General features: G+C 46.6%; 1 protein-coding gene across 1 annotated transcript in view; it reads left to right on the top strand.

Moving 5' to 3' along the window:
* Window positions 1–23,938, top strand: part of greb1l (GREB1 like retinoic acid receptor coactivator) — a 39,956-nt gene extending 16,018 nt beyond the window's left edge. The window contains exons 2-34 of the mRNA XM_068569786.1: window positions 2,183–2,294; window positions 4,844–5,003; window positions 5,381–5,554; window positions 5,808–5,984; window positions 6,256–6,432; window positions 6,538–6,660; window positions 7,965–8,087; window positions 9,064–9,201; window positions 9,297–9,422; window positions 9,951–10,088; window positions 10,556–10,741; window positions 10,880–11,179; window positions 11,301–11,429; window positions 11,766–11,900; window positions 12,128–12,328; window positions 12,651–12,831; window positions 13,447–13,636; window positions 14,611–14,744; window positions 14,927–15,269; window positions 15,665–15,780; window positions 16,443–16,675; window positions 16,774–17,333; window positions 17,643–17,748; window positions 17,867–18,013; window positions 18,174–18,313; window positions 18,496–18,657; window positions 18,882–19,086; window positions 19,578–19,740; window positions 20,010–20,225; window positions 20,312–20,453; window positions 20,540–20,740; window positions 21,200–21,338; window positions 21,606–23,938. Coding sequence (XP_068425887.1) covers window positions 4,847–5,003; window positions 5,381–5,554; window positions 5,808–5,984; window positions 6,256–6,432; window positions 6,538–6,660; window positions 7,965–8,087; window positions 9,064–9,201; window positions 9,297–9,422; window positions 9,951–10,088; window positions 10,556–10,741; window positions 10,880–11,179; window positions 11,301–11,429; window positions 11,766–11,900; window positions 12,128–12,328; window positions 12,651–12,831; window positions 13,447–13,636; window positions 14,611–14,744; window positions 14,927–15,269; window positions 15,665–15,780; window positions 16,443–16,675; window positions 16,774–17,333; window positions 17,643–17,748; window positions 17,867–18,013; window positions 18,174–18,313; window positions 18,496–18,657; window positions 18,882–19,086; window positions 19,578–19,740; window positions 20,010–20,225; window positions 20,312–20,453; window positions 20,540–20,740; window positions 21,200–21,338; window positions 21,606–21,769 — 5,826 coding nt within the window. The 5' untranslated portion in view covers window positions 2,183–2,294; window positions 4,844–4,846 and the 3' untranslated portion in view covers window positions 21,770–23,938. The remainder of the gene's footprint in view (window positions 1–2,182; window positions 2,295–4,843; window positions 5,004–5,380; window positions 5,555–5,807; window positions 5,985–6,255; window positions 6,433–6,537; window positions 6,661–7,964; window positions 8,088–9,063; window positions 9,202–9,296; window positions 9,423–9,950; window positions 10,089–10,555; window positions 10,742–10,879; window positions 11,180–11,300; window positions 11,430–11,765; window positions 11,901–12,127; window positions 12,329–12,650; window positions 12,832–13,446; window positions 13,637–14,610; window positions 14,745–14,926; window positions 15,270–15,664; window positions 15,781–16,442; window positions 16,676–16,773; window positions 17,334–17,642; window positions 17,749–17,866; window positions 18,014–18,173; window positions 18,314–18,495; window positions 18,658–18,881; window positions 19,087–19,577; window positions 19,741–20,009; window positions 20,226–20,311; window positions 20,454–20,539; window positions 20,741–21,199; window positions 21,339–21,605) is intronic.
* Window positions 23,939–24,297: the final 359 nt, after the last annotated feature.

The following is a 24,297-nucleotide window of genomic DNA, read 5'->3' as shown; positions in this document are numbered from 1 at the left end:
TAGTACATTTTAAACAATGAATTGTTAAGCGGAACTGTATTGACAGTCTGAACTTTCCACTTCCATTTTCACACAGTGGAGAGAAACAGTTGAGGGATTTCTTCACCATAATTTACAAATGTGTTGGCTTTGACTTGAAGGATCCGCTGAGTCAGAATGAGGTCAAACCAGTTCACGAGGGGAAGTAGGTTTAATCCTGCCTCTCTGGCTCTATTGTGAACACTGTAATGTAATTAAGCAGTTGAGGGGAAAAAAACAAAAGGAGGACTGTGGAGAAGGAAAGAACAGGGTTAAAAATAAGATCAGCTGAATGGATGGAGGGATATCTGAAATAATGTTTCCAACAAAGGTCTGCGATGAGGCTTAATTTACAACATAAGATTTAATTAAGGATCACTTTACTCAAAATTTGGACCAGTTGCACTTAACAAAGCATTACAATTACAGAAAGTGTAAGGAATATGAACAATAATGCTAGATTTATGAAGCTGTATTTTATCCTATTTGTGCAAATGTTTAAATTTACACTTTTTAATTATTCATTGTTATACAGATATTATTTGTATACATTCACAACACAGCACCATTTTTTCTTCCCACTTTAATTGAACACATTTGGCGTACATCACTCTTCATTACACTTTTGATTTGCCTTCAACATGAAACACGAGCAATAATACTAAAACGATTAAAAACAAATACCCAAATTAGATATTTCTGTCAATCTCACCAGAATGGTTTAATTTCTGCTACTTTCCCCTCACATTTTTGCACCGTGCAATATTACACACGGGCATGTGACATATGCTGGGTGTCTTATGTGTGTGTTTTACCTTGAATCTCGCTCTCTAAGTAACCTAACCGGCGCGTCCGCCGAAACATTCCCTCAAATGTTATTACTGGAAGCACAGAACCTGATTAAGCACCTCAGGCTGCAGTTGGTGTCTAGATTTACGGCGCCTTCGTCTTCATCTCGGCAGCCATCTGCGTCTCCTTCTGTGTCGTCTACCCTTCGCGACGAGATAAGCATCAAAATATTCCAAGACTTTGCATCCTGGGTAATTAGCAGAGTGGGACCACTTGTGGGAACACCTGGCGGAGGGTAAAGCCTGGACTTGTGTGATGGCACTTTAGCCAGTAAAGTACATTTCATTTGATCAATGCCACATCCAATTTCATTTTCTTCCAAATCAAACAAAAACAAAAACAGCTAAATTGATTTTTTTTTCTATGTTAACTTCAAGAAGCCTTAATTACTTTGGTTTTGTTAAGTGTTTTCTATCTTTTTTGGAGCAGCTTTGTCCCAAACTAAATAAATACAGATTTTAAAAGCTGCATCATAGCAACATATGGACACAGACATCTACAATATGAGGCTAATGTTGGGTTGGAAAATGATCAGTTGGCCAGCAGGCAAAGAGTACAGCTTTCTGTCTGACATATTGACATTTTTAACCCTTTACCTTGATTAGCTGTATCGAGCTGGCTAATCATTCACAAAATCAGCTACATTGTGGTCACTAAATGCAAGTTGAACCAGCTTATGTACACTTGTGTGTTAAAGGACTTGGACCCCAGACCAACATCCCTCTTACAGAATGGTCAGAAGTGATGACGGGGTAGATTGTGACCCTCAGTGTTGTGAAAGGAACTTTGCTTGTGTAATATCAGAGTCTGAGTGGCCAAACAATATTGTCTCAAAGGTTCAAAGTAATTGGCACATTCCATTCAGACTAGAGTGACCGTGTGCAGCGAGCGCGGCGACGCACTCAAACACGACCACAAGTGCACCAATCTCTTTTGTTTTCTTTGGACGGCGGTGACCTTTAGCACCGGACTTTCTGGAGCATGTATCATCCAGAAACGGCCATTGAATGGAACGTCACTTTTTAAAATGAAATTCATGAGATGACTGATGTCCTGATACGGCAGTATTTTTTATTTGAGCTGCAAACAAGAAATCCTTTCAATAATTTCCCTGAATAAATTGTACATTTCTTGAGACATACTGCAGCAGTCTGCTTTAATCGGTCTCAGTTTTGGATACTACTGCCAATGATGCATGTTACTGGCTAACGAGGGTGGTATCTTTCAGGGCATATAACATGTTTGTGATCCATTGTGTTATTGACAGTGATACTTTGTGAACTCATTCGATATCTCCCTGCTCCCCTCCCCGCAGGTCTCGAAGCTCTGAGGGGAATGCCTCACTGAAAGTTTTCCTCTGAGTGGTGGTGATCCAGCATGTAGCAGAGGTGAACGAGTCCCTTCACGCCTGGGAACAATCCGACAACGTAAGTGTCCCCTCAGTTTTTGGGACGCACGGCTCCTCTGCGAGAAAGGAATTTCACACTGTCTGCGTCGTCATATCTTGTCTCGGTCCACCCAAATCCACCCCAAGTGAAGCGTTGACCCGAGGGTCACATTCATGCAATCTGTTGATGCCACCCAGGAGCTGAGAATGGCCTTGACTGACCATCTGAGCGGCTGAGAGGCTCTTTGGAAGTCGCTCCCCCCCACCACCCCACCGCGCCCTCCTTTTTTTTTAAGCCACTAGTCTTTGAGCACTAAACTGCTTCCCCCCGGTTAAGTTCACTCATTATGTTCGACCATCCATCAAGCCAACGGCAGACTCGCCTCACCTGAAATGTCCCTCTGCCACTTCAACTGACCTCAGCAACCACCTGAGTCGCACCCCAAAAACATCCGTGAAGTGACCTCGCCACATTTACGCTTTCTTTTGAGTCGCGCAGGTGATAAAAGGTCAATCTTTGAGTTCACCTCCGGCCTGCGCGCTGGGCGGGGGGCTAATGACAAATCTGTCCGCTGTGGCTCGAGGGTCAGCCAGCCAATGAGGCCTCCGGAGCCTCTTTTGAGTCCACAATCGAACAGGCAGCGGCTGCATTAAAAACACCCCTCGGGCACTCCTTTCTTTTCTTTCCTTTTTCTTTATTTTTTTTGGGACCCCCCCCCCCCTCTGCCCCTCAATCCCTCCTCTGTCTTTGTCCCTCTGTGCAGTCACCTTCCTCCATCAGTTAAGCAAGTAATACTGTAGCTTCATTCTGTTAAGCTGCTTATCTCTTTGACAGCACAGTCAGGCACTGTTAATCTTGTCTTTTGTCTGGGGCCTGGCCAGATTCCTCCCCAGGAAGGTCGTTAGGTAAACACGGGGTCTGGAACCTGTCCAGGCGTGGGCAATGCGAGACCTGGGAGGAGAGAGCCAGCTCCAACTTGAGTCCCACCCTGTCCGTTATTGACAAAATGAAAAACTAGTTTGTGGTGCCAAAAGATACTGTGTACCTAGGTATTGATTCATTGACTGACATATTCAGTGTGCTATGCAGGTAAACAAACTAACTAGCTCCTGCAAACTGAATATCTTTGGCTTTTGGATTGTTGGACCTCACCGTGGGTTCTTTCTGAAATTTTATAGAGAACACCACTCCATCTAGTTGAGAAAATAATTAGATTATTCGATAATTGTGAGATGCGGCCCTAATGGATTTAAAAAAGTTCTATAAATCAAATACATAATGCCCCTAATTGATACTTTTTCGGTAAAAAAAAGCTATTAATTATGCTAAGTGCATTCTTTTCTATCAGCTTTTTTTTACCTACCTTTTGCACTTTTGTACCTTTTGCACTTACGGAAATGAATCCTGTTTTTGCAAGCTGTTTTACGGCAACACATTCAAATAAACATCTACAAACCAAGGCTGATGTTGCGTCGGAAAACAATTATTAGAGGCCAGGTTACGAAAATCCAACCTCCAAGTTTAGGTCACTTAAGCACCTGACTTTCGTCAAAAGTAAAGCTGCGACGCGTGACCTTGTCACGCGAGTGCTCCAAGCGCTTTTCCAAACAGCTGAAGTCTTCAGGCTGGACCTCCACTTGGCTGCTCTAACGGTGATGAACCACACCACTGGTCTGCACCAGTCAAATAGAGTCCAAGGACACACGCGGGAGGCGCATCAGGCCACACTCAGTGTCAGGAAAGCAGCCAAAACTCCCTTTATTTTCACTCTTGATTACTAGCTGGGTATTAAGGGGTCTGAGTGGGAAGCTCCATTGTGGAATGAATGGACACAGTGACGTTGCACGGCCATTGACCAACGCTTTTCCACCGCTTTCTGTCTTCCTTTCTTTTTCTGGCTTCTCCACCCCTCCCACACACGCACACCCTCCCCCCTGTCCCTTTTCTCGCGCGCTCCTCTTTGAGACTTCATGCCCGGCCCTCTGTCCAGCTGCCACCTGCCGCACCGGAGAGCCGGCCAACCTCAAGCCCACACAGCCGACCCCGGCAGATGTCCCCGAGTGGACACTGGGGCGGTGGGGGCCGAGCAGGCCGAGTGACACAACAGACGGAAGGAGAAAGAGACCCCCAATAGCGAAACAAAAAAAAAAGCCATTAGCTTTGCCTATTATGTTTGGGCTGACTTAGAGAAACTGTGTGTGTGCGATTGGAAACACATATATATGTTGAGTGCATGTGTGTGTGTGTGTTATTGGTCATCCTGGCTTCTCCTATTATTTGCAGGAGCCTCTAATCAACCAAACACATTGATCCCAGGACACACTACCAACAGTGAAACATACGGTACACTCGCATATAAAGATTTTTTTTTTCTTCTTTTTTTAATTGGTCTATCGATAAGTCGTTGGGACCCTCTGAGGGAAACACCCGCGTTCATCTGAAAACACGAATGCGGTCATGTGAGACTCTTGCTGCTGGTTCGCCATCTCTGCGGCGCTCGCTGCTCTTACGTCAGGAACTAACCCGTGAATGAGAGATGCACACGGCCACCACGACCGTGCACGTTTCTCATTATCCCGCTCTCACAGATAATGGGGAATTCATATGCCGGGCAACTGAAATCGGCTCGATTTGAAGAGGCTCTCCACAACTCTATTGAGGCATCGCTGCGCTCCACCAGTGGAGATCCACAGCCGATCTTCACGCAGCTCTACCTTGAGCCGGAGCAGTATCCTGGTAACATGGAAGGTAAGGAAGTGCCATGTCGACAGCACTAAAGCTGCTCATGTTGTGCGTCTCTGGTGGACATTTATAAATACATACATGTGTACGGGCTAATGTATTTGCCCTAAAACAAAGATGTGGCTATCCTATCTGAAGAAGTTCTCCACAAGGAGCTGTTATTTGGAATTGATTATAAGGGAAATCATTTAAACCCACATCAATATACATGTATGTGCTATTATTACTTAAGTTTCCATTCATGTTCATTAATGCTACGCATGAATTAAAATACTCTTAAGTTATTGTTAAAGGAGTCGCTGTTAAATCCCCTCATAATGATGTGTTACCCATAGTTCTAATCCAGCTCGAGTGAAAATAATCCATTTTTAAATGTCCATCAGACATAAAGCCGAAAGTGGACTTCCACGGCGGGGAGGCGCCCGGCCACGAGCTCATGAACAGCCACTCTTCCAACGATCCGGAGGAGCTGGAGGAAGACGAGGACTCGGACAGCAGCAGCCCCGCGCTTCCCTACCTGCAGGCTCCAGCACCCGACGGCTGCTGCACCCTGGACGGTAACCCCGACCACGCCTTGATTTCAAATGATAAAAGCAAGACATGCGTATATTGAAGCACAACAACTTTTACATTGAGTTAAACGCAAAAAATCAAACCCGTTGTCAAAGATGATAGAATCACAGAAGATCTGATTTCTATGTCTTCATTTTCATCCCTAAACGTATAAACCGGCAGTCCCACACACCCAAGAGTCTGACTTTATTTCCTCCAACGTCACATCTGTTTCCCTGAAACATCTTTCCTCCTCAGGGTTCTGTCAAGCCGGCAAGGACCTCCGCCTGGTATCCATAGCAACAGAGCCCATCGAAGTCCCGGCAGGCTTCGAACTGGTCGGCGCCAAGTCGCCCAGCGTCCCCGAGCACATCTTGGTGTGCGCGGTGGACCGCCGCTTCTTGCCCGACGAGAATGGGAAAAATGCACTTTTAGGTCAGTGTGTGCCTCGGCTCTGAGATCAGAGGGAAGGAGGATGCTCGCTGTCAGCATCTTGTTGAGTTCCTGCTGGAAGGAACACACTTTACTGTGAGCCCCGGCTGACCGGAGACTGGACTGAAACATTTGTGAATAATGTCCCTGATTCATCCTCCAACCGCCACAAATGATATAATGCTGTCTTTTTTTTCTTCTTATTCAGCAAAACTGCATTTTGTTGCACATCCCTGTGTAAACAACCTTGTCACCTTTTCTTTTGTCCTTCCAGGTTTTTCAGGAAACTGCGTGGGATGCGGGGAAAAGGGCTTCAGATACTTCACTGAGTTTTCCAACCACATCAACCTGAAGTTATCCACCCAGCCCAAGAAGCAGAAGCACTTAAAATACCACCTGGTGAAGAATCCTCAGGGTGCTCTGTACAAAGGGCCGCTCATCTGTTGGAAAGGTTAAAAAACAACAACAACAACAACAACAACTCCTGTCTCAAGTCGCTGATTCATTCTCTGACGTTTTGTCACCGTTTTGGTCACTCCTCTCTGTTCCTCCCCAGACTGTAAAACCCGCCAGATCTCCAGCAGTGCGTCGACGTCCAAACCCAGCTCGTCCTCCTCTGTCAGCAGCAAAGAGAACGGCGGCGCCAGTGGACACAGCTCCTCGCCCTTCTCCTTCTCAGGTGAGGCTGTACGCCGCACAGAGGACACCTGTGGTAAACACAGACTAATGTTATGTCGGTTTTTATGAAGATAAAAATAATCCCTTATTAGTCCCGCAGTGGGGGAAAGTGCAGGATTACAGCAGCAGACAAATAAAGTGCACACAAGAGACACATAGTAAATATAAATAAACAGCGATAAAAACAGTAGAGAATCCACAATCGCAGTATTGTATATACAGACGGAATACCACATGTATTTAAAGTGTACTTATATTGCACCAGATGAAGTGATTCAAGTGACCGATGTGGTTGAAGTGTCTACTGCGAGCTCAGTTGGTTATTGCCTCCATTAATCCCTAAGATGACAATCCGAAATGTTTGTATTTCGCCAAAAAAAAGATTTATCGCGTTGCTTGGTTGACGCTGAAGACGTTGTTGCCTCAGGAATAGTCGGTGATGTCTAAGCCCTGAAATTGATTGGGTGAGCCTCCTCCGACTCTTGAACCGCTCCACTCTGCTGTTTGTGAGTGAGTCGGTGACAAAGAGGCTTTGACGGGTGTGCTTCACCTCATTTTGTTGCTTTTGTGTATATTCTGGTCACATACCGGTAATCCATCGACAGAACTCACATTTTCAGTGCATTCTCTTATTGCCATTGCTCTTCGCAGTGGTTGTCTGAAATCGGCTGCTGACGTCGCGTCACATCGTGTTTTTAGGCCAAAAATAAGCTTTCATTCTGTTTGTGGTATGAGATAACCCATAGCAACGGTGTACTGGTACAGAGGTCTGAACGATTGATGCTTACATGACCGCAAGAGAGATTCTGCTTCTCTTCGAGGAGGTGTTTTTCTCTCTCTGACCTCTTAACCAGAGCGCCTATTCCCTCCTTTTAATTGAAAAAAAAAAGACGCTTCTGGGCTTACGGTATATTGATCGTTGTTCCCTGTCGGCCGAGAACTCGCGCATTGACGTGTTAGACGGCGGAGCCGCGGGGCTCGCCGTTGCCGTTGCTTGAGATCTCCTGACGGCGACCTTCAGGTACATCTTACTCCCAAAGAGGTCGCAGGCACTTGGAAAGCCAAGAAGTTCAACACAGCAGCATGCGCTTCTCCCCCCTCTGCTCCAAAATGACTGTTTATCCTGCAATGACTGATAAAAAGGAGAGTTAGTTGTGTTTGTATTGTGCAGTGGACGTTGGATACAGACACAGACGAGCCAAACCAAAAGTGTGTGTTCGGGCAGCTGGGAGATCGCGTATTTTAGATGTATTTTACATGTATTTTAGATGTATTTTGAATGTTTTAATGTTTTTTTCCCTCCAGATTCTCCACCCACCAGAACGACGCAAATATCCTCTGTCTTTTTCGGGAGTCAGGAGCTCAGCAGAGACTGCAGTTTCCTCAAACCTCTGTCCTCCACATCTGGAAACAAGACTCTACCAATAGGTGAGGCTCTTTTTTAAGTCCGTGACATTTCTTTTCATCAGCCAATCGCCACGCCGATGTGTTTTCCAAGAGAGAAATACCTCTCAGTCCCACGAGTCCTAGTTGCACGCAGGCTTTGTGACATTTGCAAGGATTCAGATGCTGATGACACTTTGCTTTTATGTGTGTGACACTCAAATGGCCGTACTCATTTGTGCTGAAAAGTGTTGCTTAGCTACGTGCTAGATAGAGCAGCGGCTGACCGTGAAGCCAAAAGTAAGCTGTGCTTTGGCCCGTTTAGACAAACACACACACACACACACACACACACACACAAACAGACGTGTGTGTGAGTGTGCACACCGATCAATACTAAAGGGAGTAATGCTGTAATGACTTTTTAAGGCTTTGCTGTCCATTAGCGCTTACAAGGTTGTGCTATTGACAAGCAGAGGCTACACACACACACACACACAAACACACACACACACACTAATCGATGCTTTAGTGTATCGCAAACACAGTGAATATGAGATTGCAAAATGTCCAAGCCGGTCGTTGGCAATACGTTCATGGAAAGGAAATCAATGAGTCTCTGTTAGTAGTACCGACTAATTCTGATGTATTGCTCAGCAGGTAGTCACAGCTGCCAAAATACTATTTATGTCTCAACAGCTATTGGATGCATTGCCGTGATATTCTTGACAGACATTCATGTCGCCCAGAGGATGAATCCTAAATACGTTGTGGTTCAAATGACTTTTCCTTTCGCGTCATCGTCAGGCCAATAATTATAAAGTGTCCTTTTTGTTTTTTGGCTAAACAGGCAAAACTAATTGAATTCCCATCAGCTTGTGCTCTACTTTGAGTACATCTGTTTCCACAATCATTAAACACATGACTTAAGAACTCAATACAGTGAAATATAAAGTCTCAACTATCTCCAGCGTTGTGAATATTTGTGTGACTATCAGTGTGAATGTGTGCGTCTCTCTAGTCCCCACAGCTCTGAGGGTGAACGGGCCGGCAAGCGGCCTGAGTGTTGACGGGCGTCCTCCCTTACTGAGCCCCTCCCAGGTCTCCGTAGGGCCTCAAGGTCAGGCGTACCGCACCGCTGACTTAGGAGACAGTCCCGGTGAGTCCCTCCGACAACGTTCCTGATCGTCTCTGTTGTTTCCGTCCCGTTCTCTGTTTTCACGTCATCCTCCGTCCTGTTTTCGGGGTGTTCAGCATCCACCGCCATGAACTCGGGCCCTCCGAAGAAGCGCCACCGGAGCTGGCATCCCAGCGCGTTGGCCCCCGTGCCGCCGACGTCCGTCCCCGTTTCGGCCATCCGGCCGGTAGTTTGCTCTCCAGGTCGGTTCCCTGAACCCAAATGTGGACGTCTCTCTGAGCTGTAATGGGATGAGTCAGAGTCGGTGTGTGTGTGTGTGTGTGTGTGTGGGAGAGAGAGCATGTGTGTGTTCCCGTTGGAGTACAGGCTGTGTTGTTGATAAGCCCCGCCCGCCCTCCCTCCCTCCACCACGCTTCCTCTCCCCCTGGGTCAGCGATATATACGTCACATCCCCTACGACGTCCTCTTGTTGTTAGGGATAATTCACCCAGTATCTCCATGGAGATGGAGATGGAGAGAGGTTTTTTTTGTATAATTAGTTCAAATGATTTCTGCCACATCATGTAATTGTGGTTATCCCTACAAGCATCCAACGAAATCGTCTGCCTGGATTGTATTCCTATAATTTATAACATTTCTGTGACAGTACAAAAGCCCAGAATAACACCGCTGCGTTCCATTCTGGATCATTTCAAACTCACCCTGCGCCGCGATTAATCTCTCAGTGGTAAACCCCAGCATGGACGTGTTATTCCATTGTTTCCCTCCAGGTGCCGTGTTAGGAGTGTCCCCTCCTCAGCCGCCGGTAGTCGGAGTCATTCAGCCGCAACCCGTCACCGCTGGAGAGACGGTCATCGTCCCAGACAACCTGCTCAGCTCCTCCGGAGTCCGCCCCGTCATCCTCATCGGTACGAGCTTCATGTCTTCAATTGTACTTCAATTGTACTTCAATGAAATATCCGGCAGGGCGCGTCAAAACAATGTGTGGCAGTGTCAGAAGAACTGAATCAGAGCCACTAAGTGTCAAGTAAAATGCAATTTATCTTCATTTACTGATTATTTGCTGATTATCCGGAAGTGAAGACTGTTCAGAAATGGAACGTTAACTTTTTTTCCAAATGCTAAATCTACCTCATCGTAATATTTCAACTGTAAAAGTTGGTTCAACTCAAATCCAGTGATAGTGAGATCAGATTAGTACACATTATTATACATTTGGTACCCTTTTTTGCATTAGTGAGCCATTTCCTCCTAATTATTTGCAATATGAAGTGTCTAAATTTAAGGCCGAGTTGATATTCGCCTTTGTTGCCCAATAGTTCTCTGCTTCCATGTGTTCTTGTAGGCTTCATCTAATGATCACCTTTCTTCTCAGGCCATGGCACCTTACCTTATTTCTATGGGAACGTCGGGGACATAGTGGTGAGCCCCCTCCTGGTCAGCTGCTACAAGAGCAGCCAGCTGACGGACAAAACCCTGGAGACGCTGGGCCTCAACAGCAGCCAGCTTCTCTGTGTGGAGACCATGACTCTGCTCACTTTACAGTATCTTGCACGTTTAGGTGAGCAACGCATGCGAACACGCACGCTAAGGAGCCGTTCTTTTGACTGACATGTTGCGTTTTTGAAGGAGGGTATTGGGATGGATGACCGGGAGCTGTCTTTGTAACATGCACGCTTCCATATCTTGTTTCTTGCAGGCTCGGGCCAGATTCCTCTCAGGGAGGAGCTGGAGCAGATAGTTTTGAAGGCCATGCTGTGCTGCCCCAGGGGTTCCACCATCTCCCCGTCTCAGCTGCCCTGGTTGGCTCGGCTGGAAGCCAGCGTCTCCGGGGGCAGCGTCCAAGTCGTCGTTACCCACAACTCTCTGGGAGAGGGCATCTCGGAGTCGCTCCGCTCTCTGAGCGAGGGTCCTTACCTTCAGAAGTGCCTGCCCACCTACGTCGTCATCATATGTGCCTCGAAAATGAGCGGCAACGAGTTCTGTGTGCTCGTTTTGGGTGAGTGACGCCGACCCGGCTCGGCTGCCCCCCCGCCCCTCCGTCCCGTCGACCAGTCTGTGCAGGAGTACGCGTGTCACAGCTACGATCTTAACCATCTTACCTTGTGTGTCGGACACAGGGAAATACCAAGCGAGGGCCTTAGCTGAAGGCATGCTGACCACCAATGAGTTTCTCAAGGAGATCAGCTACGAACTCATCACGGGGAAAGTCAGCATCTTGGCGTCTCACTTCAGAACCACGTCCCTCGGTGAGTGCTGTGCGGCGAAAGAAGCGCATCAAGGGATTGTAAAAACACACAATGTCTTCGTTTGGATTCACTGAAAGTTGCCTCAAGTGTTTTTCAGGAGCAAGATATTTCCCTTAAAGCCAACGCTCCATAATGGCCGACTGATTCTGCTTCCCGTTGACACATTTGACACTGAAAGAATATCAAGGACAACAGTGGCCCTCTTATCAGTTCAGTCGGATTCGTAGGATAAATCGCTATCTGTGTTTTTCGCATTGACCGCGCGGCGTATCAAGGACAATATTGAATGCTTGGCTGTGAGTTCTTTGTGTGACTACGGCGACTGTTTGCTTTCAGGAGACAATCTGGACAAGCAGCTGGTGCGATACCAGCGCAGATGGAAGGGACAGGTCGTCCAGCCCTACCAGGGCGATGTCACTGACCACATCCACTCCCAGGAGGCTGCCAGCATGTCACCACCATCGGAGCGAGGTTAGACTGCCCCTGCGTCGCACTCGCACCGGCCAAAAACAATCGATACAGGACTCTACATACGCTGGAACCCTGATGTTTGATCTGCAGCAAATGACCATATTCTACCTGTGACTGAATTCAACTTTTATGGCAATATTTGTGTCTTATAAAATAGTTTTTTTTACACAATAAATTGACAGCGTCTCTGACACATGTACCATCTCCTTCTGTCTGTTTTCTTGTAGCAGAGCTTTTAAGCAAGATCTTCCAGATCTACCCCACCCAGCTGAGCGTGGCCCGCAGCCTCCTCTCTCAAGTCTGCTCCATCGCCGACTCGGGAACCCAGAACCTCGACTTGGGGCGTTTTTGTAAAGTGGACTTTCTTGTTCTGGTCCCCCCATCTCACATTCTGGTACACCAGACGGCACAGCGCATCCGGCAATCAGGTTTGTGTTCAGCGGGATGAATGACAAAACATGATTTAAGATTCAAGGATGACTTCTCTACCTGCTTTGATCCTCATCCGATGAAACGCAACTTCATACACCTAATTGGAGTCCGACCCATTTATTTCTAATGACCGAGAACACCACAGGTGTACAAACGTTCAATAAAAACCCCACAATTTAATATTGTATGTGTTCAGTTGCCCCGATTGGACAAATTCACAACAAGATCAAATTAACTGTGTTTTTTTTGTTCTCCAGAGAAAGCAACTGGGGCGCAGAAGGAGGGTTAACCATTAATCTCTTGCTTGTTTTTGCACAGGAGTGCTCGTCGACCTGGGAATCGAAGACGTCTGCTCGGCCCACCAGAAATCCGACAAGTACGTGGTGCGTCTGGACGGCGACGTCCACGCCAAGATGGAAGCCTTCATGAGGAAAGTCAAGCAGAACCCCTACACCCTGTTCGTCCTCATTCACGACAACTCGCACGTCGACCTCACGAGGTAAGAGGACTCCGCCGACGCCGCTCGGCTCCGTTGGTAATCTCGAGATGTGTGAAAGGAGGAGTTGTTATGGCTGCAAGTCTAGCCTTGTCCTTTTGATGCACTCTTTAAAGTGGAGAGGGGAGAACAGCTGCAGGCGAGCGACAACAAACACAGCATCAGTATCTTTAGCCTTGAATTTTGGTCAAATGTTGTCCAATTATTTTGAGTTTTACTTCCAATTTACTTTCATTTCAATGATGATTTTAAGTGTTTTTAAAGTATTTTTTGAGTTTTATTTACTTATTCTTCTTTTGTATATGCTGCATATTTTGTATGACTTTTAAACTACTTAAATAAAGAAGGATATTTGTTCCTCATTGACACCATTCATGTTCAGCCAAGGTCTAATTCCAAGTAAACAACTGCTGCCACTGCCCAAAGCTAAAATAGATCACTTCCTGTTTTCCAGAGTGGTTTTCTTGGGATATGTCCTTCAACACACTGGGCAGTTGTTGATGTGAAAGCCTTCCTGAACCATGGCCGCTAATCAAGATGTTGTTTGCAATCAACTTTAGTTTTTATGTAACAAGAATATCCTAATAATTCACACACTTTGTCCTGCTCCCTCTCCAGCGCTCTGTCGGGCTCTGTGTGCCACGGCGAGCTGCAGGGTTTGGCCGACCGCGTGGTCAACTGCCAGGAAGTCCTGGATGCCATAAACCTGCTGGTCCTGCAGGTCAGCTGCTTCCCGTACACGCTGCAGACCCACCAGTCCCGCATCAGCATCCACAACGAAGTTCACTGGCCCTCCCTCGAGAATCTGGTGAGTTATAATCAGCCCAAATGCACTGACGGTATGAGAAGAGTCTTCATTTTTGACATATGAACTATTTCATTTCTTTGGCAAATTGAAATACTGTGACGTTAGGGCCAGTTTGTAACAGCTGTGGTGTAGCTACGCCCCCTGGTGGACCTATGGCGCACTTACACTCACTCACACTAAGAGAGGTACCTGATTGACTTTTTCGGTATTAAATGAGATATCTTTTTGGCGGGCATTTTTGCTTTCATTTGACAATTCTTCCATGTTTCTGCTCATGACACATCCGTCACATGACTGTATGATGCTATTGAGTCTTCAAACTGACATTGGGTCTGGTTCGAGGTCATTGTGTGTTCGGTTCTAATCCAGTAGAAAGGGGTCTGGGTCAGTCCTAATAATATTTGGGAACCAAAATCTTTCATATTTGTCCGAAAGTCTCAGAGCACAGCCCGGTGTGTTATCGCTGCAATTGTTATTCTTCTCATTATATCGATCTGAATGAACAGAAACACTTTATAATGTAACATTTTCATCAAAAAATGATATCATTTGAAGCAGGTGACTCTCAAACCCATTAAAACCACATTGTTTTAAACAACGTGCTGCACAAAAGGACATTCCTCTAACATTTGTTAACATTTTCTTGCATACTATTCAGACCTGGGGAAGATTACTCAAATAGTTACTCATGAGCCATCGACGTATGCAATCGTTGATGATGGTTACACACTGACACATTTTAAGGGGCTGTAAAGCAAAAAGGTGGGAAACCACACAAATAAAACTGAATTTAATAGTGAATGCACTCAGTTAGCGTTCAGATTAAGCATAATGCAACAAGAGAAGACTCATTATCTGCTCAATAAGCTATGTCCGCTTTTCAACTCTGGCTCCGGTGCAGTGTCGTGAATGTACGAGACGCGTCGGCATAAATGAGAGGACGGCGTGCGCTGACTGTAATTGTCGTCCAGCAGGGGGAGCAGTCTCCCAACGAGCTGCTCTACTTTGGCCTGAGGGACTACAGCAGCTCCCTGCAGTGGGGCGTGGCCAGCCCCATCCTGCGTTGTGACGAGGCATTCGAGAAGATGGTCCACACGCTGTTGGAGCGGTCAGTGCTGTGCCATGAACAGAGATTATCATATTGCCATCCGATATCAAGTCTTACAGATGTGTGTTTTCTATCATTTTCTGGCTGTGGCCACGCTAAGAAACACCAACCGCTCTAAATCTGTTGAATAAAAGACGTTATCGTCAGCACTACAGCTCAAACTCTTCGTATTTGTGCGCCAGACATCCGCACCTGCACAGCATGGTGATCCGGAGCTACCTGCTGATTCAGCAGTACACCGAGGCCATGATGGCCTTGACCTCTTCCCCGTCATTGAGAGACCACATCACCCCAGAGACCCTGGCCATGGTGGAGGACCTGATCAACGCCCCGAGCAGAGAGGGCTCCCGGGGCCGGGGCCACATGCTGCTGGTTCGAGTCCCCTCGCTGCAGCTGGCGATGCTGGCCCGGGAGCGCCTCGAGGACGTGAGGGACAAGCTGGGGCTCCAGCTGTGCTTCGCAGTGCTGCTGGGAAGCCCGGCCACCGAGCTCAACCTGCACAGGACCTTCACGAACCGCCTCAAGGTCAGAATACTCGTCATTTTGTTTGTAAAATGCTTTCGATTAAACGTTTGAATAACGTTCATACAAAGTTACTGTGGTTTATTGAATCAAGGAAGATTTTTGCAGGGAATTCTGTAAGTAATTATCAGGGAATTCATTTCTCTCGTATTCTCAGACTTGTTCCAAAGAACTTCTATTCTTAGCTCTTTTAAACAGTACGACTTCTTCACCTTTTGCGTAAGAGACCTGTCGACTATTTTCTTAAAATGAGGCATTTCAAAAACAATAATATCTGCAACAAAAGAAAAGGAAGTGTCTAAATCCAGTATCAACCCAACATGCGTTCTTGTTTTAGGTTCTAAATGATGCATTCATAACGAAATAGTAAACATGTTGTGCTTTGTGTTTGGCTTCAGGCGTGGAGAGGCTGTGAGAATGAAGACTGGGTGCCACACACGTACGAGGATCTGGAAGGGCTGCCCTGCATCGTCATCCTCACAGGGAAGGATCCTCTGGGAGAAACTTTCCCCAGGTGAACTCAACCGCAACCCCGTCACTCAAAAAACATATTAAATAGCCAATCATGGAGTTTATTTGTGTGGCATATTTCAACAACAAGGCAATGAAAGTGCTTCACACAAAAGCATTAAACATAATGCAGAAGAAAACAAGATTTAAAACAAATTGAGAACATTAATTTTAAAACATTAAAAACAGCTAAAAAAAGCAAAAAATAGACTTAAAGTTGCAGTGCAGTTTAAGAAGAAAAATACAGTGATGAGATGCAGAACTTAATATCCTTGAATCTGATTCAATTAAAGTCTGGATCTGGATTTAAAGGAGCAGAGGGTCTCAGCAGACCTGCAGCTTTCAGGGACCTTGTTCCAGTTTTGTGGGGCAGAAAAGCTGAATGCTGCTTCTCCATGTTTAGTTCTGACTCTCGAGACAGAAAGTAGACCGGTCCCAGACCACCTGAAGGGTCGGCATGGTTCATAAGGTAGCAGCAGATCACAAACGTATTCAGGCCCTAAACCATTCAGTGCTTTGCAGGATTTTTCCTTTTCGCTCATCTATAATTCCTCTTGGTGTGCTGTCGCCTTGACTTGAAGTGCTATCTTACTCATCTGCACTCAAAGTGTGGATTGCCTTCTCTGCACGAGGTCCAGTTACCCTTTTCCCTTTTTCCCCTCCCAGGTCTCTGAAATACAGCGACCTGCGCCTGATAGACTCCAGCTACCTGACTCGTACGGCCCTGGAGCAGGAGGTGGGTCTGGCCTGCACCTACGTGTCCATGGGCGTGGTCCAGGAACCCAAGAAGGCCATGGCCCCTCGGGAGTCCGACGGAGAGAGGGCCACCACCAGTTTAAACGACGGCGAAGAGCTGGAGAGGCCTCAGAGCAACGGCAGCGCTGCAACCAGGACCTCTGGTGGGTCCCCGACCTCAGTGAGACCCCGAGTCTCGGCCTTTAAAGCGTTACCTTTTAAGTCCTGTTCTTCTAAGCTGTTTGTTCATGTCTCCGCTCAGGCTCTTTGGCGGAGAACGGCGTCAGTTCAACGGACATCTCCGACTCTTTCCAGAAGCCCTCCACCTCCACCTGCCCGCCCGAAAGCGCCGGCACCTCAGACACGGGCACGGCAACACAGGGCTTCAAGCAGGAGTGCGATTCCCTCGAGAGCCAGTTCTCCGCCAACCCCTCCAAGGCCTCCAAGGCCCCTCCCTCTGTGTATTCCAGTTCCTCTTCTTCCTCCCCGTCGTCCTCCTCCACGCAGAGGCCCAGCCAGTCCACCCAGTGCGGCCGAGGGCCTAAGCCCGCTCGGGTGTCACCGCGGACTGTGATCATGTCTCGGGCGGCGTACAGCCTGCTGGCGGGGGAGTCGGGGAGTCAGCTGAGCTCCTTCTACCTGCTGCCTCACGCGGACATGGCCTGGAGCAGCCCGCTGAGGCCGCTCGTCACTCCCAACCTGCAGGGGGCGGAGCAGAGCGAGTACTACCGCCAGTGGACCATCACCAGGCAGCATCACGCCGATTACGAAGCGCCGTCTGTGCCACATCCCCGACGCCTGCTACTCAGCGGACCCCCACAGGTAACGGAACACAAAATGAGTCCTAGTATGTATATATTTATGCTAACGGAACACAAAATGAGTCCTAGTATGTATATATTTATGGTAACGGAACACAAAATGAGTCCTAGTATGTATATATTTATGCTAACGGAACACAAAATGAGTCCTAGTATGTATATATTTATGGTAACGGACCACAAAATGAGTCCTAGTATGTATATATTTATGGTAACGGAACACAAAAGGAGTCTTAGTATGTGAATATGTATGCGTCTGGATTTCAGTGTTAGTGTAACACTACAGGGATATTTCTTTGTCCTCACTTAGGTGGGGAAAACCGGTGCCTATCTGCAGTTTCTTCGTATCCTGTTTCGAATGCTCATCAGGCTGTTGGAGGTAGATGTGTATGATGAGGAGGAGGAGGAGGAAGAAGGTGAGGATCATTGCTGACTCGTTTATGCCGACCTTAAACACACCATAGATATAAAAAAGGAACTACTAACTGTCGAGCTGTTGTTGTTTTTCTTTCATTCACATCTTTTCATCTCCAGAGACATCAGAGGTTACGTCCATTGTAAAAACCCAGCTGCCGGACATTGAGGAAGTGCGCAAGCTGCCCTTTGACCCCTACCCCCGGGACCCTAAGTTCAGGAAGGCCAGCCCTGTTTACACTGACAAGAGGCCAAAGTACTTAAAAGGTCAGCAGAAACATGCGAACACACAGCGGAGGCGTTCTCTGAATTAGTCATTTCATCTGCCGTTGGAAAAACGACGTTGGTTTTAATTCAATTTAACGCCAACAAAAACATGTCATCTGAAAGTGTACGTGTGAACGTGTTGGATGTTTGCCACCGGCAGAGTTTAAGCAAGAGGACGAGAGCCAGGCGCCAGCCAAACGAGTGACCAAGTCCATACGTCTGAGCAGGTTTGCCGCCCACAATGCCTTTCACCACTGTGAACAGTGTCACCAGTACTGTGAAGCAGGCCCCGCCACGCAGGTGAGTGCACACACCTCACCTCCGTCAACACCGAGTAACATTGCTGATTTATAGGTGCACTTTCATATCTGTATATCTACTTTTTTTTACTCCCGGCAGTCATGCTTAATGGTGATCCTTCTGTGTTAATAGTGCATGTGTGTGTGTGTGTGTGTGCTTGCATTTGCATTTGTGTGTCGTAGCTGTCGGAGTGCACCTTCCATGCTTTCACCTTCTGCTCGTCCATGCTGGGGGAGGAGGTGCAGCTCCAGTTTGTCATTCCCAAAGCCAAGGAGCAGCACTTTGTTTTCAGTCAGCAGGGCAGCCACTTGGAGAGCATGTGCCTGCCTCTGATCTCCACCAAGGTTAGTTGATTATATAAATGTGTGTGTGTGTGTGTGTGTGTGTGTGTGTGTAGGTAGGTGCTGTATATTTCTGGAGAGGGTGAAATTGCTCATCTCTTCCTGCTAAAGCTCAAAACTGAGGCGTCACAAATCCACTTGTTCAATGTTTTTCTGGGTCACAACTTTACTCTCTCTCTCTCTCTCTCTCTCTCTCTCTGTCTCTCTCTCTCTCTGTCTGTCTCTAGGACCCCAATCTGTTAAAGAGTCCCGTCTTCACCCCGACGACAGGACGCCAGGAGCACGGCCTGCTCAACATTTACCACGCCATGGAGGGCGCCACTCATCTGCACATTCTGGTGGTCAAGCAGTTTGAGATGCCCCTCTACAGAAAGTACTGGCCCAACCACATCTTACTGGTCCTGCCGGCCGTGTTCAACAACACGGGAGTTGGTGAGCGGCTTGCTGGCTTACTTCAATCAAACGGAGGTGTCCAGACTGTTGCGCAACACATTTTCCATCCCACGTATCAGCAATGTATTTCTGGGCATAATCTAAATTGACTGTTAACTAAAATCAGCTGAAATGAGTGTATCTAAGCTAAATTCCTATTAAATAGACAACGACAGGGATCACCTTTGACCCATTTTGACTAACCGTGACCCTGAGTGTCAAGTCAACGTGGCGGTTTGCCAACATTTCTGATCAGTATAAACTTTATTACACTTTGTGTGTCAATAAGGAGCATGCATTTTCTGAACTGTAAGAGTCCACTTACAGTTCGTACATGTGTAATCCATACACACACACACTGTGTAAATTCAATTTGCCTGCTTATTCCCTCCTGCAGCACTGTGTGTAAGTCGAAGGGCACTGTCGGTGTAACAGTTCTGAGAAAAAAGTATGAATAGAAAACTTGACAGGCGTGCTGCTGTCTGTTCAAGGTGCTGCCCGCTTCATGATCAAAGAGCTGTCGTATCATAACCTGGAGCTGGAAAGAAACCGACTGGAGGAGCAAGGTGTCAAGAGGCAAGATGTATGGCCTTTCATTGTTATGATGGACGACTCGTGCGTGCTGTGGAACACCCACCAGCCGGCGGACAGCGGGTATTTATGGATTCTGATTCGTGTACATAGAGACAAGTCGCTCAGTTTTTAGAGTGGGAATTATTCACAATGATCATTTTTCACTTAAAGCAACGGTTTAGTATTCATTACCCCTATGACTAAGGTTGAAAATGTCTATTTTATGATATTTAAAGGGCCCAAAGAAAAGTACAGAAAAGGTATGTGATTTCTGAACCGTGTTTGCGACCCCTCTCTCCCCCAATAAAAAGCATTCTCATGTGCTCTGTCCTCCTTTTTTTCTCTACCAGTGAGACATCGGATGGAATCAACGTGTCACTAAAGATGATGCTGCAACACATGGAAAGCACACCGAAGATCTACCTGTACGCGATGTGCGGTACGCGCCGGTGGAGCAGCAGCCTGGCTCGCAAGTCTCCCAGCTACCCGTTCAGCCGGTGTCACCTCCATGACTGCGTCATGCTGAACGTGGACCTGACCCAGAATGTTCATTACGACCTGAACCGGTAAGTTAGTGGAGGATCGTGTCCACCGGTCACGCGTTTTTGTGATTCCTGCCGAGTCCTAATCCGCTGGTATCGCTTACGTGCAGGTATAGCTTTGAGGAGGTGGACTTCAATTTAAGGGTGAACAGCAGTGGGCTGCTGCTGTGTCGCTTCAACTCCTACAGCCTCATGAAGAAACACATTCCAGTTGGGGGAAACAAAGACTTCCTGGTCAAGCCTAAGCTCATGGTATTTCTCTTGTTCGTACAAAAAGAAAACACCCATTGGTAAGAGGGATTCTAAAAAAAAAACCACCTGCTTTCTTCCCTCACCAGGAAATGGGAAACCCCGCCGCAATCAGCCCGCCGCAGTATGTTTGCGCCCCAGATAGCGAGCAGACCCTCCTGGACGCCCCGGCCCAGTTCTTGCTCGAAAAGTTCCTGCAAAGCTGCAGCCACAGACTGTTTCCGATGGCCATTCGGAACAGAAGCAACCCAGTTCTGTCCATTGACAGCTACCTCAACATCAGCCCCGAGGTGAGCGCTCCCAGGAGGCTGCGGTTGAAAGCATCCTTCCTGCAGCTTAAATCAACCTCAAGACTTTACCGGCCGAACTGTCGTAAAACCTCTTTGGGCTAAAAGAACCCAGACATGCTGTATTTCATACATACTGTACTTCTGTTTCAGGGGAATTTCTAAAGTAAAGCGTATACCAGAGAAGCATGTTGCACGATTTCACCATCTGTTTTGCTCTGAACAGTCTGACCTACATGCACTGAATGCTAACAATGCACATTTCCACTGTCGGCTACATTTGTTGTGCAACTTCATCATTTACATGCCCGGACACAAAGCACGGCGCACGCAATGCGGGCTACGACTCTGCTTGTCAAGACGCCTTCAATTGCTCCCCACAGGATTCATTCGTGGTTATTTCATAGTTCACGCGAGTGAAATTAACAAAGTGCGTCTCGTGTGTCGCGTCTTTTGTCTCAGATTTCTGTGTGCTACATCAACTCTCGTCCACACTCCACCAACCTGAACCACCAGGGCCTGCTGTTCAGCGGCCTGCTGCTTTACCTCTGCGACTCCTTTGTCGTCTCTGGACTCCTCAAGAAATTCCGCTTCCTCAAAGGTGACACTTCCGCGACGTCATGCCATCTTAAAACCTCAGTGGCGTGCGACGCTCCCGTATGTCTCGATTGAGGCCTGTGTCTATACTCCTGTGTCTTTCTGACCGATAATCACATATAATAAATGGTAGTAACGTGATGCCTGTAAACAGATCATAGCCTGTGTAGCTTTTAGTAAGCAGGACAGCCTCAGACGGATACCAGCAGGGCTTTTAGACGACGACCCGCTCTGATTTTCTTTTTTTTTTTCACCCCGATTGTGTCCACAGGCGCCACTCTCTGCGTGATCTGCCAGGACCGAAGTTCCCTGCGCCAGACCATCGTCCGGCTGGAGCTGGAGGACGAGTGGCAGTTCCGCCTGCGGGACGAGTTTCAGACGGCCAACTGCAGTGAGGACCGGCCCCTCTACTTTCTGACCGGCCGCCACGTTTGAACCGATTTGAGAAGAAAAAAAGCGCAATCGGAGACGAGGACAGATTTGATTTCGAACCAGCCAGCGATCACAATCCTTGCCGTTCCCGATGGAAGGTCAGAGGAAGTGTGCTGGAGCACTCGCTCCAAAGTGCCCCCCGCAAGTGGACACAAGGCCACCTGATAAGGCTTTCCTTTCATCTGTACTACCACAGTGCATTACGCCGGACTCTCAAGAGGGCCGGTGCTTTGTGTTTTTAAACTCTTGCTTGTAGCTGGGATTGTCTCCACTTGAGCTTGTGTTCTACTGTAAATGACATGGGGGAAAAACATGGACGCTCTCTGATCAACGATGTGACTATTTGAAGGTTGTATTTGTACATATGGATGTGCTTTGTCTGCAGTATGTCCCATTCTGGACATACATGTTTATCTCAGGGTTTTAAAGGGAGATCTAAGGGAGGCCGCTTTAGGAAGGAAAGCTTTTTCTCAAATCACCGGTATTTTTTATTTTTGTTGCGCACCAAAAACATCCTCGGCTGCCCCTTTGCCTTTTCCCTTCGCTTTCCTTGTCCCGTCCTCACCGGCTCTGCCTCTCCAACTCCACACAGCCACATTGACTATGAAAGTCAGCTCACTGCGTTAAAGAGATATTAACATAGAGGTTGACCTTCATTGGATTTCCCGATTGTTTGAACTGCTAATGGACTTTCATCTTGTGCCTCGAAAAAAAATATACGTGGAATCGATAATCTTTCTGACGGCTGTGGTTTTAGTCTCAAAGTGACTGACGCGTGCGTTTATCCAAAGACTTTATTCACGACAAAAGAAAAGTACAAGTTGTGTCCTTTCAAGAATGTAGTATGCCTATATGTTCTATTAAGGCTGGAATATACAACTACGAAGCAAGTTTTATCTGACTCACCACAGGGTTCTACTTTGACAACTCATCTGTAAATGTTGAATGCCAATCAGACGGACGGAGCAACGTGGAAGTAGTTGTTGTAAATGTTTTGGATTCAGGCATTTACTGACTTGAATACTAGGTATTTGAAGCATCATCACATTACGTCAGTTAATGCTATTTAATAAGCCCGCCTCTTCACTGCCAAATATCCTGCTACTGACTGCTGTGAGTTCACATTAACTCGCAATCTGCCATATTTTGTCCCGCAACGCATAGGTTATAATCAAAGAAAGGGTTACACAATGTCCAAAGCAGCTGATCAGATCATTTCATATACTTGAAAGTAGAATGTTTTTGTATGTTTCTGCACAGGGTTGTCCAACGAATATGCCTTTTTAGTGACTTTTCATACAGTCACTGCTCAAGTCTCTAATTTGTTTTTCGGACCAACGACAATGAAGAAACCATTTGAGTGTGACACGGGGAAATGTTGTTTGCCTGAGTGCAGCAAAATGAAATAATTCGATTTTGGACTACTGTACTGTTTAAAGCGTTGTTTACATTAATAATATATTATATCACCCCCTGAACCGCTGAGGGTTACTGACGTTTCTGTTTTTTTTAAGCCTTGTGTAACTTTTGCCAGTATATTTTGGTCACGATGTCTTTCTTCATTTCATGTTATGTTGCAAAGACCAGAAGAATCTACCTAGATGAGTCCTTAACAACGTGTCATGTATCCCTTCCTGTTCTTGTGTTGTGTTTTTATTGAAAATGAAAATCAGGTCCCATCGGGATTCTTATTTATTTGACAAGCATTTTGGACTGATAATCATATGGAAGTGTGATATTTGATGGCATGCTGAGCTCGTACTAAACCGATGGGGTGCGTCCTCTTCAAAACCATCCATGGAGGCTTTGCACAAGACCCAAACCAATGATTCTGAGATCAGCTGAACGTCACTGAGGGTAGGAAATGTAAACTTGCACTATACAAGTTACCAGCAGGGAAAAGACAAATGAAATGAGCCCCAAAATGTGTCCAAATACACGACTGATGATCCAAACTTTAACTTAAACTCCAGTGGTCCATAGAATGTGTCTTTCTTGTTAATAATTTAACTCTTAATATGCAACTTGCTCACACAATCTTCACTGAAATGTGTTTGATGACCATGTGCGGCCCAGTGGTAGCCTTGGTGTCCGGGTTGATCTACCTCATGTTTACCGTTGTGGTTGCAGGCTGTGAACGTATGACATTAGAGTCGCGCTATTGTTGTTGAAAATGTATGAATGTAATAAAAATGACTTCTAAAACCATTCTCAGTTGTTGTTTTTTGGTCTTTCTTTTGAGCTTGAATGTTTCTATGTTTCCAACCTGGGACAGACCAGAAATACATTGAATAACGTTCATAGAGTACACAAATATACTTTTCACATACTTTTCCTTATTTTTAAGTCTGGGAGACATCCTAAAGTTTCTGGAAAGCATCTGTGATCCCAATTGTAATTTTTCCAATTTGGGAGAAATGTGTATAAAATGATGCACGAGTCAATTTGATGGAATAGTGCAGACGTGGTAAAACACATCTTATAGGTTTGACTATTTTGCTCTGCATTAAATACACAAAATTCTGTCAAAT

This window comes from Clinocottus analis, unplaced genomic scaffold (genome assembly GCF_023055335.1).
Source record: "Clinocottus analis isolate CAN_PGR_092001 unplaced genomic scaffold, fCliAna1.0.p SCAF_11, whole genome shotgun sequence".
NCBI lineage: Eukaryota > Metazoa > Chordata > Actinopteri > Perciformes > Cottidae > Clinocottus > Clinocottus analis.
Note: the sequence above shows the minus strand (reverse complement) of the source record. Positions and strands in the feature narration are given on the sequence as shown.